This window comes from Netta rufina (assembly GCF_964035555.1).
Source record: "Netta rufina genome assembly, chromosome: 27".
NCBI lineage: Eukaryota > Metazoa > Chordata > Aves > Anseriformes > Anatidae > Netta > Netta rufina.
In genome coordinates this window covers 185,645-198,715 of record NC_140151.1, presented here as the reverse complement: position 1 = coordinate 198,715, position 13,071 = coordinate 185,645, and the positions used below count along the sequence as shown (strand labels likewise).

The 13,071-nt window shown below is 43.4% G+C and overlaps 1 protein-coding gene across 1 annotated transcript in view; it reads left to right on the top strand.

Moving 5' to 3' along the window:
- The window catches only part of LOC311219184 (tetraspanin-15-like), a gene marked incomplete at both ends in the record, with an annotated part of 51,992 nt that extends 43,206 nt beyond the window's left edge, over nt 1-8,786 (top strand). The window contains one exon of the mRNA XM_084302215.1: nt 8,565-8,786. Coding sequence (XP_084158341.1) covers nt 8,565-8,786 — 222 coding nt within the window. The remainder of the gene's footprint in view (nt 1-8,564) is intronic.
- Nucleotides 8,787-13,071: the final 4,285 nt, after the last annotated feature.

The window sequence follows — 13,071 nt, the reverse complement described above, 5'->3', positions numbered from 1 at the left end:
GATTTCTCCTTGATGTCTCAGATGGCCTGAATGAAAAATAAATAAATAAATAAATAAATAAATAAATAAAAACAGACAGGGGCTCAGTGTGTGCCCAATCCTAGCTGCAATGCTCTGCTTTTATAAAGTGCTTCCTCCACGGTGTGCAGATGAGCAAGAAACTTCTACTGTGCTACTACCAGGAAATGCAATGGTGTGGTGGTTTTACTCAGCTGGGCAGCTGAGCTTCACCACAACTGCTCTCTCACTCCCCCTCCTCAAATGAAAAGGGGGAGAAAATATGATGGAAAGGGTTCAAGCGCTAGGGTTCAAGGGCTAAGATAAGGACAGAGCTATCACTCCAAAATTATTGTCATGAGCAAAACAGACTCAGCATAAGGAGATAAGAGAAATTTATTACCTATCACTAACATGCTAGAGCAGTGAGGAACTAAAAACAAGCTAAAAACACCTTCCCCCCATCCACCCTCTTCAACATCCTTCCCCCAGGCGGCACAGGAGAATGGGTGAACGGGGGCTGTGGTCAGTCCCTGGTGCTTCATCTCCGCTGCTCCTTCTCAGTCACTCTCTTCCCCTGCTCCAATGTAGGGTCCCTCCCATGGCATGCCATCCTTCCCAAACTGATCCTGCATGGGCTTCTCACAGGCAACAGCTCTTCAAGAACTGCTCAAGCATGGCTTCGTAACACAGGGTCCATCCATCAGGAGCACACAGCTCCAACCTGGGTCCCCCATGGGCAGCAGCTCCTGCCAGGTCCCCTGCTCCTACATGGGCTCCTCTCCGCGGGCTACAGCTTCAGCCCAGAGTCTGCTCCTGTGGGGGTTTTCCACAGGCCACAGCCTCCTTCAGGGCAGATCCACCTGCTCCGCTGTGGGCTCCTTCATGGGCTGCAGTGTGGAAATCTGCTCCGCCATGGTACACCATGGGCTGTGGGGGCTGTTTCTCAGTCATCACTCTCCCAGCTGCACTGCTGCTGCTGTTGTGCAGCAGGTTTTTTACCTTTTCTTAAGTCGGCTCTCACAGAGGCACAACCACCATCGCTTTTTGGCTTGGCTCTGGGCAGCAGCGTGTCCCTTTGGAGCTGTCTGGAACTGACTCTTATCTAACATGGGGCAGCTTCAGGGCTTTTCTCACAGAGGCCACCCAGAACCTTGCCACATAAACCCAGTACAAATGGGCACAGAAATGGGGTGAGAAAATGCCATAATAGAGGTTACCATTACCATCTGCCTTGCAGGATGTCTAGAGCCCATTACAGGAGCTTCCTGTTGCATTATCCATTAACCTCACAGCATGATGCTTTTAATTGGGAAGGGTAGGGAGACAAACCAGAAATGGCAATAAGGATCACTGAGCCTTGATGAATATCAAGTGCTTTTGAGCAAGCATTGTGATTTTTCTGGCATGCCATTAAATGCTCTTCAGTTGGAGAATCTTGTTCTTCCCATCTGCTCATGATTTCCAGGTTTTAAATATAAATTGGATTTGATGCTGTCAAGTTTTGGAGGGAATTGTTACAAATGGCCATCTCTGTTGCCAAGAACTGTCAGCCTAGAAACAGATTCATCCCCAGCAGCTGCCATTGGAAAGCCAGGGTGAGAATATTGTCCTTGAACTGCCAGTTGGAGTGGGAAGAGGAAGAGCACCGTGGACATGGAGAGGTGATAGTGTCTTGAACTTTGGCTTGAATGAACATATTAGCATGTCTTATCTTTGGTCATTGGGTATTTGTCATGTTCTGCACAGGACATATGCCTCACTGTGCACTTGTGTTAATTTCAAAAATAGCTGCAAACCACCTTGATGGAAAGCTTGCAGGATGCCAGGAAGAAAGTTGGGACCAAAATCTACATCCCAAGTCCAGCTTTGGGTTTTGCCCAATTTTCCTAAAAGTGTAAGTTTCCTTAGAAACAAACGTCAGCCTCGCCTGTGATGTTGAGCAGCTAAAGGTGGGATTTTGAGCATAGGTGGGATTTTGAGCTTGGCCAGTGTTCATCACCCAAGTGCCAAGATTTGTGCTTGTATTTGACGTAAGCAATATTCTGGCCCTTCTTACACAGAAGGAAGCACAGAAGGAAGCACCCAACAAAAAATTGGGCTGCTGTAGATTGCCCATAGAAAGCATATGTCTGAGCAACTATTGCTATTAGTAATATTAATTGCTAATTACTAATTGCTAATTAGTAATTAGCAATTACTAATTGCTAATTAGTAATTAGGCTTTCCATCCTACTCAGATGTGGGAAACCACCATATTTTGATTTTCCATAATGTGGGAAGTCCTTGAATTTACTTATTTATTTATTTCTGAAATCTATACATAAGAGACCGAAAGGCACAAGGCTTGGCTTTACTTTCTCATACATTCTAATGTTTATTTAATTGGGTTTGGAGAAGCTGTAAAACAGGTACTGAATTGATCAAACAAGTGAGAAAGCAGGGAGAAGTCTCGCCTGGGAATGTCACCAACCACCCTTCTGGCTCCCACCCTCTTCTTTCCATCCTCCCAGGCAGCTTGTAGTCATTGTACAGCACCCATGGCCAGAGACAAAATCCCTGAGAATTTGTGCTTTGAAGCACTTAGGTTTTTTCTTTCCAATGGACATAAATTTCCTTCAGCTACTTGGGTTGGATGGCAGAGTTTATGGCTGGCCCTTGCTGATGGCAGATGTCCCACTCACCCATTCCATTTTGCTGGTTCAAAAGGAAGATGAAGTTACAGAATCATAGAATTGTCTAAGTTGGAAGAGACCTCAAGATCATCGAGCCCAACCTCTGACCTAACACTAACAAGTCTTCCACTAAACTATATCACTAAGTTCAACATCTAAATGTCTTTTACAGACCTCCAGGGATGGTGACTCAACCACTTCCCTGGGCAGCCCATTCCAATGCCTAACAACCCTTTTGATAAAGAAGTTCTTCCTAATATCCAACCTAAAACACCCCTGCTGCAACTTTAGCCCGTTCCCCCTCGTCCTGTTACCAGGCACGTGGGATAATAGACCAACCCCCACCTCGCTACAGCCTCCTTTAATGTACTTATAGAGAGCAATAAGGTTGCCCCTGAGCCTCCTCTTCACCAGGCTGAACAATCCCAGCTCCCCCAGCCACTCCTCCTAAGACTTGTTCTCCAGACCCCTCACCAGCTTCGTTGCCCTTCTCTGGACTTGCTCGAGCACCTCGATGTCCTTCTTGTAGCGAGGGGCCCAAAACTGAACACAGTACTCGAGGTGCAGCCTCACCAGAGCCGAGTACAGTTGTTCTACCCAAATCGGGTGGTTGGGGTAAGCTTCATCTGTTGCTTTGCAGGCAAGTCCTAAAACACTGTTTAACCCCAAAAGGTCTTTGGCTGTGGTTGGTCTTTGCTGCAAGATGCTGGTTTGGATCAGATCAAAGATGCTTATTTGCAGCTGGAAGGAGGCAGAGACGTGGGAATTGGCAGCAGGTATCTGCCCTGTTTCTGTTCTGCTCTGCATTTAGACATTTATTTATTTATTTTTTAAAAGCTACTGGCTATGTCCTTTTTGGTGCAATGTTGTGTGCCTACTGGGTAAAAATAAAATAATCCAGGTATCTGCATGGCCCTAAGGACTTGCCTTGCTTTGTGATGCTTTAGTTTTGCAAAGTTTCCTGTCCTGATTCTGGTGCAAGGTGTCTGGGGAGCAGATGACAATGTGGGCAACATGTGCCAGTGTGGAGAAATGCTTGCAAAGTGAGGGGTGCAGAAAGTATATGCACACGCAAGCCTTTGTGGGCTTCCTTCTCAAATAATATCATCTGCAGCTTGTTCTTTCCATAGGTGTCACTGCAAAAAATCCCCAATTTTGGGTGCCACTAAAAGCTGACTGGAAGATGGCAAATCTTCTACCAGTTTTCTAGAGGGGCAAGAAACTGGACCAACTACAGGCCTGTCAGTCTCATGCCAGTGCCCGGTAAAAATACGGAGAAGATTATCCTTGAAGTTATAGAAGCGCACCTGGCGGACAATGCAGTCATTGGTCCTAGCCAATGTGGGTTCACGAGGGGTAGGTCATGTTTGACTAACTTGATTTCCTTTTATTATAAAATCACCCATCTAGTCAATCAAGGGAAAACAGCTGATGTGATCTTTTTGGATTTCAGTAAAGGTTTTTGAAACTGACAGTTTCCCATAGGAAACTAAACACTGGACTAAATGTCCAGCATACAGCTAGATAAAAACATCATATGATGGGTGAATAACCAGCTGATGGGTAAGGCTCAAAGGGTTATGGTAAATGGGTCTGCATCAGGCTGGTGGCTGGTCATCAGTGGGGTCCCCCAAGGCTCCATTTTAGGGCCAGTTCTCTTCAATGTTTCTGTAAACGATTTGGATGTAGGACTAGAAGGTGTTCTGAGCAAATTTGCTGTTGATACTAAAATGGGAGGAGTTGTTGACTCTGTTGTGGGTGATGGGGCCTTGCAGAGAAATCTGGACAGGCTGGAGAGCTGGGCAACCACAGGAAGTTTAACAAGAGCAAGTGCTGAGTCCTGCACCTGGGACAGACCTCACCTGGGTCTCTCCTGCGCCTGGGACAGGGCAACCCTGACTGTATGTACAGACTGGGGCATGAGATGCTGGAGAGCAGCCCCGCAGAGAGGGACCTGAGGGTTGTGGTTGAAAGCAAGTTGAATATGAGCCAGCAGTGTGCCCTGGCAGCCAGGAAGGCCAACCATATCGTGGGGTGCATCAAGCACAGCATTGCTAGTCGGTCAAGGGAGGTGATTGTCCCGCTCTACTCTGCACTGGTGTGGCCTCACCTCGAGTACTGTGTGCAGTTCTGGGCACCACAGTATTAGGACATTAAACTGTTGGAGAGTGTGCAGAGGGGCCTCATTGCAGCCTACAGCTTCCTCGCGAGAGGGAGTAGAGGGGCAGGTGCCGATCTGTTCTCTTCAGTGACCAGCGATAGGACCCAAGGGAATGGTGTCAAGCTGCGGCAGGGGAAGTTCTGGCTGGATATGAGGAAAAGGTTCTTCTCCGAGAGGGTTGTTATGCATGGGAATAGGCTCCCCAGGGACGTAGTCACGGTACCAAGCCTGTTGGAGTTTAAGAAGTGTTTGGACTGTGCTCTTAGTCATATGGTCTAAATTTTTGGGTAGACCTGTGTGGTGCCAGGAGCTGGATTCAATGATCCTTGTGGATCCCTTCCAACTCGGGATATTCTATAATTCAATGAGAGCATAAATATCATTGTCAGTGCAAATTGCAATGTATTGTAAGCACTGCAAAATGATATTTTTCTATCATATCACAACTGCCTAGTGGGTCTGCATGCTTTATTGATTCCCTCAAAGGTCTTTGGATTTATTTCATGCAAACAGCTGTGTCTGTAAGAGCACCTACTTGATGAAATTGTACACCATGCAGAGCCTGTGCATTTGAATCCGCCTGCAAAAAGCTCAAAAAGTGGCAGAATAGAGACCTTCCCAGGCAATAGTGGTTTATGTACTTTGCTGAATACCAGCCAGAAATAACTTGTAATTTTACTACATTAAGTGATCCATAAGCAGTAACTTCCAAGCAGTTCTGTTGTTGTTCAGTCATGGTTATCATTACAAGGTGGAGGAAGGCAAGGACAAGAGCAGCTTTTAAATTTTAATTTTTTTTTTTTTTTGCCTGATGCTTCATATATTTTGGTCAAATGCTCCTCTGTAATAAAACCTTCCTTCATATTTCAATGAAATAAAATCAGCTCTCATGTTAGAAGTCTCTTCACTTCTGGAAAACATGGTGCCCTTGATGCCAGGGATATTGAATGCATCAATATTCCTGACAGCTTTTTCTATTTTCATTAAGTGAAAAAGGATATTTAAAGCTGGGCTGGAATGGAATTTGGTTCATAACTCAGCAGAGAGCAAAGGCTAGGGGATGCAGGCTGCTGACTGAGGACTTGGGGTATTTTTATTGATTTAAGGAAATCCTCAGTTTCACTAGGATGCTGTGTCCCATGGTACCTGGGACATTGCCGTCAGGAGGAGAGGAACGGGAGAGATGTTTCCAGCAGTATGTCCCTGAACCTAGCTGGCTTTGCAGAATACGATCCATTTGCATTAAGCTTACTGTAAACACTAATCTTTTTCTGAATTACTGTTTGGTTCATGGAGGAAAAATGACACCCTAGTCTTAAGAATTGTCATTTCAAAGGGTTCGGTTTTTTTGGTCCTTTCACAGCACAGCAGTGCATTTTTAATCTGTCCAGTGATAGCATGCTAATGGAAGTAGATAATGCTAAAGCTTGACATAAATTTGCATATTATTTTAAAACTTTTTAAATCCTTAAAGGCTCTGCTGTTGAATATGAATTAGAACAAGCTTATTTTCCAAACTCATGTTGGAGCAGTTGCTCTGGGCTCTCCCTCAAGTTACTGGACAGATGAAGCTGTCTCCAAGCATCATGTAGCCTTGCTGTGGCCTCCTGCACCCCTGCCTAGAGGTTTCTGCAGCTCTGGGGGACTGAAGAGGAGGACATATATGCATTAGGAAAGCAGCACCCTTGCTGGTGTTTCCATGACAAAGTCATGCTTTGTTATTTTTGCTTCTCCACAAGAAAGCTGGATCATGGGCAACGACAAGGTTGCACAGCACCATTCTGGTCCTGTGCATGTTGTTGGGAATTAATATTATCTCCATACACAGAGTGAAGTCATTTCTTAGAGTGCCTGGGAGGGAGTCGCCTGCTGAAATAGGCATATAAAATGCATCACAGCAGTGAAGAATTTCGAAGGCAGCAGGGAGCTACACAGCTACATAAATAGAAGTTACCAGTGCTGTGAGATAACCTGATTTCAGGCCATTTGGACAAGTAAAGGAGTTCCAGAGTTCAAATTTTCTTTCAGTATCTGCAGTCTTATTTCTCAGCAAAGAACCCTAATGTCATTAATCCAGTACTTCTGCAATTCCTGCAATCAGAGAAAGCCCTTCTAGCCATAACCACACATCAGCCTCTTTCACCCTATCTGTTATTTCAGTGATTAATCCTGTTATCAAGGGAATAAAGATACCTTTTGCTTGCAATAATTAGGTGGAAAGTAAAATAAGCAGGATGTTCTTTGAGGATTAGTGCAGTTAGTAAAGTGGGAATTGGACAAGATCAAACTTCAGGCAGGGAGGCCTTTCCCTCTTGGGAGAGCATCTCAATGGACGTAGTTTTCCCCATTTCTCGTTGAACAAAGAACTGTCAGTCCTGGGGTGGAGGGATCCCCTTGCGATCCACCTGCAGGTGAATTTGGGAAGGAAAAATAAATATTGAGTGTTTTTGAGGTTTCTTCTGTGCAAGGCGCAAGCTGCTAGTGGAGATGGCAGGGTATTTCTCCATCTCTGAAAAGCAAATTAATGAATGCTGATTCTGATCATGTTTGCCTGTTTGCTTTCAGGTCACCAGATGACACTTAGGTGATTTGCTTTTTCCCCTGTGGAGGTTGCCTCCTCTTGGCAAACATGTTCCATTTGGGGATAAAATGATCCCTAATTTAAGATGCATTACAACCTTTTGCTGCTAACCCCATTTATCTTTCTCTTAATGTTCCCACTCTCCAGACTATTTAACTGGTCAATTAGGACCCAGATAAATGATTGATAACATTTTTCAGCTCCAAAAGCAATGTGTTGCAGTACAGCAGGAGATGCCAGTTGAATGGTACACGTGAACTTTGCTTATTTATTTACTCTTTGCTATGCAGAAAACATTGTTAGCTCTTATTCTGTTAGCCTCAAAAATGAACAGAAAAGCCACAGGGCTCAAGACAATATCCTCTTTATCCATCCCAGCCTGGTTCATTGAAAACATCATGTGTAAAACTGCAGTTTGTATCCTGGATATTGACCCCTGCAATATCCCAGAGCATCTTCCCTATAGGGAATAAACCTTATTTCTAAGGAAAATGCCGTTTGCTGAAATTGAGATAGAGAAAGGAGTAGCGCAAAATAAGCACCTTGTGCTGAACATGATGATTGTCATCATTCCCGTCATCAGTGTCTGTTCTGCAAATAATGTCTTGTGACTGCTTATCACCTAATCTGTTCTCTCACTGGCATTTTGTTCATAGCCACCACACAATATCACTGCAAAGGAAACATCAGGCAAAATCAAAGCAATGGACTTGAAATCCTCTGCTTTTTGAAATGCTTCTCTTTTCCTTCCTAAAGATCTAAAAATCATATCTAAGCCCAAACCCAAGATCAGATTATTTTTTTCCCTGACAGCCAGCTTGGGTTATTGGGAAATAACCCAAGTGGCACTGTGCTCACAGCAATATCTTAATTTTAGCAAGAACCTGGACCTGTGCCACTCTCTTTGCAATGCTTGCAGCAACATCCAACACGTTCCACTGTCAGGACCAACATGCAAATTCACGAGGTGGACACAGCTGTTAACAAGTTTAGCAATGTGTCCACTGCTTTGTCAGCTCATGTTACTGCTTCTTGTTCTCTCCCATCTTGCGCCCAGGTTTGAAAGTTTGGGTGACAGCTCCCCTTGCATGGGAAGACCTTCAGAAATGGTTTGCATGCCCACAGTGGCTTTAACACATGCATTTTGCAGGTAGTCGGCCTTGTGATGGCTTGGCTGTATTGGCAAAAGCTCAATGAGATGTATTCGAAGCTGGACACTGTGGACTTCAAGATGTTGGAGATACGTGATTTCAGCTTTGGGGCAGTGGATCTGAGCGGTGCAGGCTGGTGCTGGTGCTTGCCCAAGGAAGGGGGCTACATTCCCATCAATGTCATGGAGGAAGAAGATAAGGAGGAAGAAGGTGCCATCTGACACAGCAGAGTGAGAAGGCCGAAGACGGAAAGCAGTGGTGGAAAACAAAGCTTGGAGCAAAGCTTTTAGAGAGGCAGCTGATGTAGAATGTGGAAATAATGTGATTTATTTTCTCAGGTTCAGGAAATACCTTGGGAGAAACTGTAAAGTAACATCGGAAGGTTATAAAAATGTAATGCACTGTGTGGACACGCAAGCTCACAAGGGTCCTTTTACTATTTTGGCATTTTGAAGCATTTGTACATTTCTTTATTTTCTTGTTACACAATAAATGTGACTTCTGTTCTATTTTGCAAAGTCATTTATACTTGGTGTACATTGGTCGGGTTGTTGGTGAGGGAAGAAGCACTTTTGGTGTACCTTTATATTTATATTTAGCCCAATATCCTAAATAATAAAGGCTTTATAGTAGATTCCTGGATCTGCCAAGGCCCCAGAAAGATGTAGCTAAAGGAAGCTGAACCGTTTACTCTGGGGAATCCTTCCTAAAGGCTTTTCCAAAGGATTAAAATACCCTGGGAAACACAGCCTGTGCCTGCTAGAGCAAGCTACACACCTGCTGTTTGAGCAGGGCTCACACAGGGCAAGAACCCCAGTGTCTGAAGCTTTTATCCCCAGGCAAGGAAAAAGAGGTGAGCAATTTTTATACTGAAGGCAGCTTTATTGCAGCAACGTGTTGATTCTGGAGATGATGATAACTCATTTCTTCGAGACAGCAACCTGTAAAGATTGAGTAAGAAGGGGAATTTTCTATTTTGTAACGTTTACTTTTTAGCACAGTAACATGGTGATCAAGGCAGCAATTCCCTTCTGCATTGCTCAGGATATAAGAATTAAAAACCTGGTGTATGTTGCATCCAACCCTGGACTGGGTGAGTGAGGCACACTAGGAAACAAGCTCATGGAGGGCATGGAGGGAAGCCTCAAGCAGATGAATTACAAAAACGTGTGTTTTTATCAAAAAAGTAAAACAGTAAAACCCTTTGCAGAGCTCCACTAGGGCAGGCTCAGCGGCTCAGCAATAACCTACTATCAGGCTGATGAATGGCAAAGCTTCCCGCAGCAGCCTGAAGTCAAATGTGCAGCTCAGCAAATGCAGAGAACAGGCTATCCGAGACCTATTTTCTCTCAGAACATGGCCAATTCCTGTGAGCACCCAGGGCAGCAGTAGTAGCTGCAACTATTAAGTGGGGAAGTCATTTCAAAAGTAAAATTCAAAGAAAAATTCATTTCTTAAAAATGGCGATGTCTGCAGCACCACTAAGCAAAGAAAGGCTGAGTTTATTAGACATCCTTTTTATTAAATAAAGACATTTAGGAAGCTAGAAGCTGCCGCCCTTTGATTCAGTGTCCAAGTACCCAAGGCAGTGTGCCACGTTTCGACTGCTGGGCTCTGTCTCCCTCTTCTGACTGTTTTGATGCTTTTTTCTTTAACCTTTTAAGAAGCACTCCACCAACACAAGCCTGTGAAAAAGCACCTTTTTCACTGTTTATTTCCATACATTATGTTGACAATGGAGCTGTGAACCAGTAGTGGAGTTGATTAGTTTTAAAACAATGTGACCAAAATTGTGTGATTTTTTTGCAAGTGTGAAGGTCAAAACCTCCAGCCCAGGAAAAGTGGGTGATCATGATCATTTAAGGGTGGCTGCCTTCATCAAGCATCTTGCTAGTTTTGCAGATTTTGTTTTTCTTCCTTCCTCCTCTCCCTGGGAGGTATTTAGTAAAACGTTAATATATACAAGCTGATAAATTCAGTCTGCTCCTTGGGTCTGATTTCCATTTAATATTTGGAGGAAGGTTTGTTTCTCGTATTTTTCCATTTTCTTTGTTACAGGACAATTGGCTGCTGTCATCTTTATACTATATTCCTGTGGGGGAATGCCATGTTAAGGCTGGACTTCAGCATTTAACAAGTCAGAGTCAAGCAGGTTTTCTTGCTTGGACTAACAAGGTATGTTTTTTGGCAGGCAGTGAGTGATGGGAGATACAGGGGAAAGCAGTTCACGCATTGGCTTGGCATCCAGATACATTATTCCCACAGAGTCAGTCTGCAAATGCCTGGAATATTGGGAAGGTAGATTTAAGCAGGAGCATGAAATGCTATAAGTCAGTCATCAATGCCCTGTTTAGGAGCAAAGACCCTCACTTACAAAATAGACCTCATAACTTGGGGTGATAGAGTAAAAGGTGATGCCAGTAGTATTCCCGTCCCCCACCACCCCACTGTAATTCACCCTAAAGTTTGCATCTTGAAATTGCTGCTGTTTTTAGCACTTTCCTCCAGACCTGACCCTGATAACCATGAAAAAGCAGTTTTAGTAAAACAGAGGCTGAGAAGAAAATGGTAGCGTCAAACAGGCTTTGTTTTGCTTTACTTCTGCTGAGCCTTCATATCGTGCCAGCAGACAGCTCAGGAAATGTGGGCAGGCAGGGGAGAATGTTCATACACCTGTGTGACCAGGAAGCTGGTTCTCACAAACTCAAATTTACAGATGTTCAGCGTGTTAAAGGCAAAACATGTAAATTGCAAAATAATTCGATGGGGAACACTTACTAAAAATAAAATAAAATAAAATAAAATAAAATAAAATAAAATAAAATAAAATAAAATAAAATAAAATAAAATAAAATAAAATAAAACAAAATAAAACAAAATAAAACAAAATATGAAACAAAACAAAACAAAATAAAATAAAATAAAATAAAATAAAAGGTAAACTGTATTTGATGAACTGTATTTGATGACCCTTGGTCAGGTCCTTTCCATTCCCATTCATTTTAGGAGTTTTCTCAGTCTTGGTGGTACTTCTGTGCACATTCCTGAATAATTTTCTCCTGTTCTTTGAGATTGACCATTATGTAATATTGCACAGGGGAAGGAGGGAAGGAAGGAAGGAAGGAAGGAAGGAAGGAAGGAAGGAAGGAAGGAAGGAAGGAAGGAAGGAAGGAAGGAAGGAAGGAAGGAAGGAAGGAAGGGAGGGAAAGACAAAAAAAAAAAAGAAGAAGGGGAAGGGGAAGGGGAAGGGGAAAGGGAAAGGGAAGGGGAAGGGGAAGGGGAAGGGGAAGGGGAAGGGGAAGGGGAAAGGAGGGCAGGGCAGGGCAGGGCAGGGAAGGAAGAAAAGAAAAAAGAAAAGAGCAAGAAACACAGAAGAGACAGTTCATGGAAGATAGGGTTTTAAAGCTTATTTGTGCATGGTTTGATTTCTAGAGACCATCACTGCATATGACTAGGCCTTCAACTGGCATGAATGTCATATCCCCTCTGAAGGTCTGTTTACATCCCATGATGCTTTTCTGTTCTGAAAGTCAATCAGCATTGCCCAAAATACATTTTAACCTGGGAGCTACAGAGCTGTTGGCAGTAGGCATCAATACGATGTTTGCAAAAGCAGTTTTCTCTCAAGGCAGTCTGGGCTCCTGCACCCACCAGCACCTACAACTTTATTCCACTGAGCACAGCCACACAGCCCTGTCCTCCAATTTCTGACTGTTTCTGAGGAGCTAAAGGTGAGTTTATTTATGCTAAAGTTTGCTTTTGTGAGATTGAAAGCTGGCAGGGGTAGTGGGATTTAATTGGCAAAAATTATAGTGCTCTTCTTTTTCTCCCCTTACTTTCATTGCATTTAAAGTCACATTTTCAAACAGTTTTAGTCTGTGTCATGCTTGTGTTTATATTCAAGAGCTTGGGGAAAAAGAAAACTTTCTAAGTAAAAAAAAAATAAAGGAAAAAAGTCCCAGCCATAATCAATCAGGATCTTCCATTTATCAGTAGATCTAACGAAGTGTGTTTTTATCAGGAAATTGATTATTTTTTCTGCTATTCTTTACAGCTCTTCTGTAGTAGAGCTCTTGATGGCTAACTTGGGTTGTAGAAAAATCATATCTCTTACAAATGTAAACTCAACTGGAGAATTATGTAACCCCATCCATTTTTTGCAGTGTCCTGGAAGCTACGCCAACATTGATACTCTTGGGGAGTTCTTTTGTTGGTTCATGACACTTCATCTTCTAGAAGGTGCCAGGTCAATTTTAGAGCAAAATTATTTATACCTGCAGCAGGGTAGGTGTTATGCTGTTTTTCTTTCCATCAGCAGCGTCCTGAACCCCAGAATTAGCAGAATATTCTTGGGAATAACACAGGAAGCCAAGGCTCATCACTGATATTTGTTATCCCTTAAAGTAGACAGGTTTGCAGCATGGTTGTCCATCTAGAGATGTTTGCCCATAAAATAAATTGCTTTCCACAAATGAACAAGAACTATTGGGTCAAAAATCCCAAATC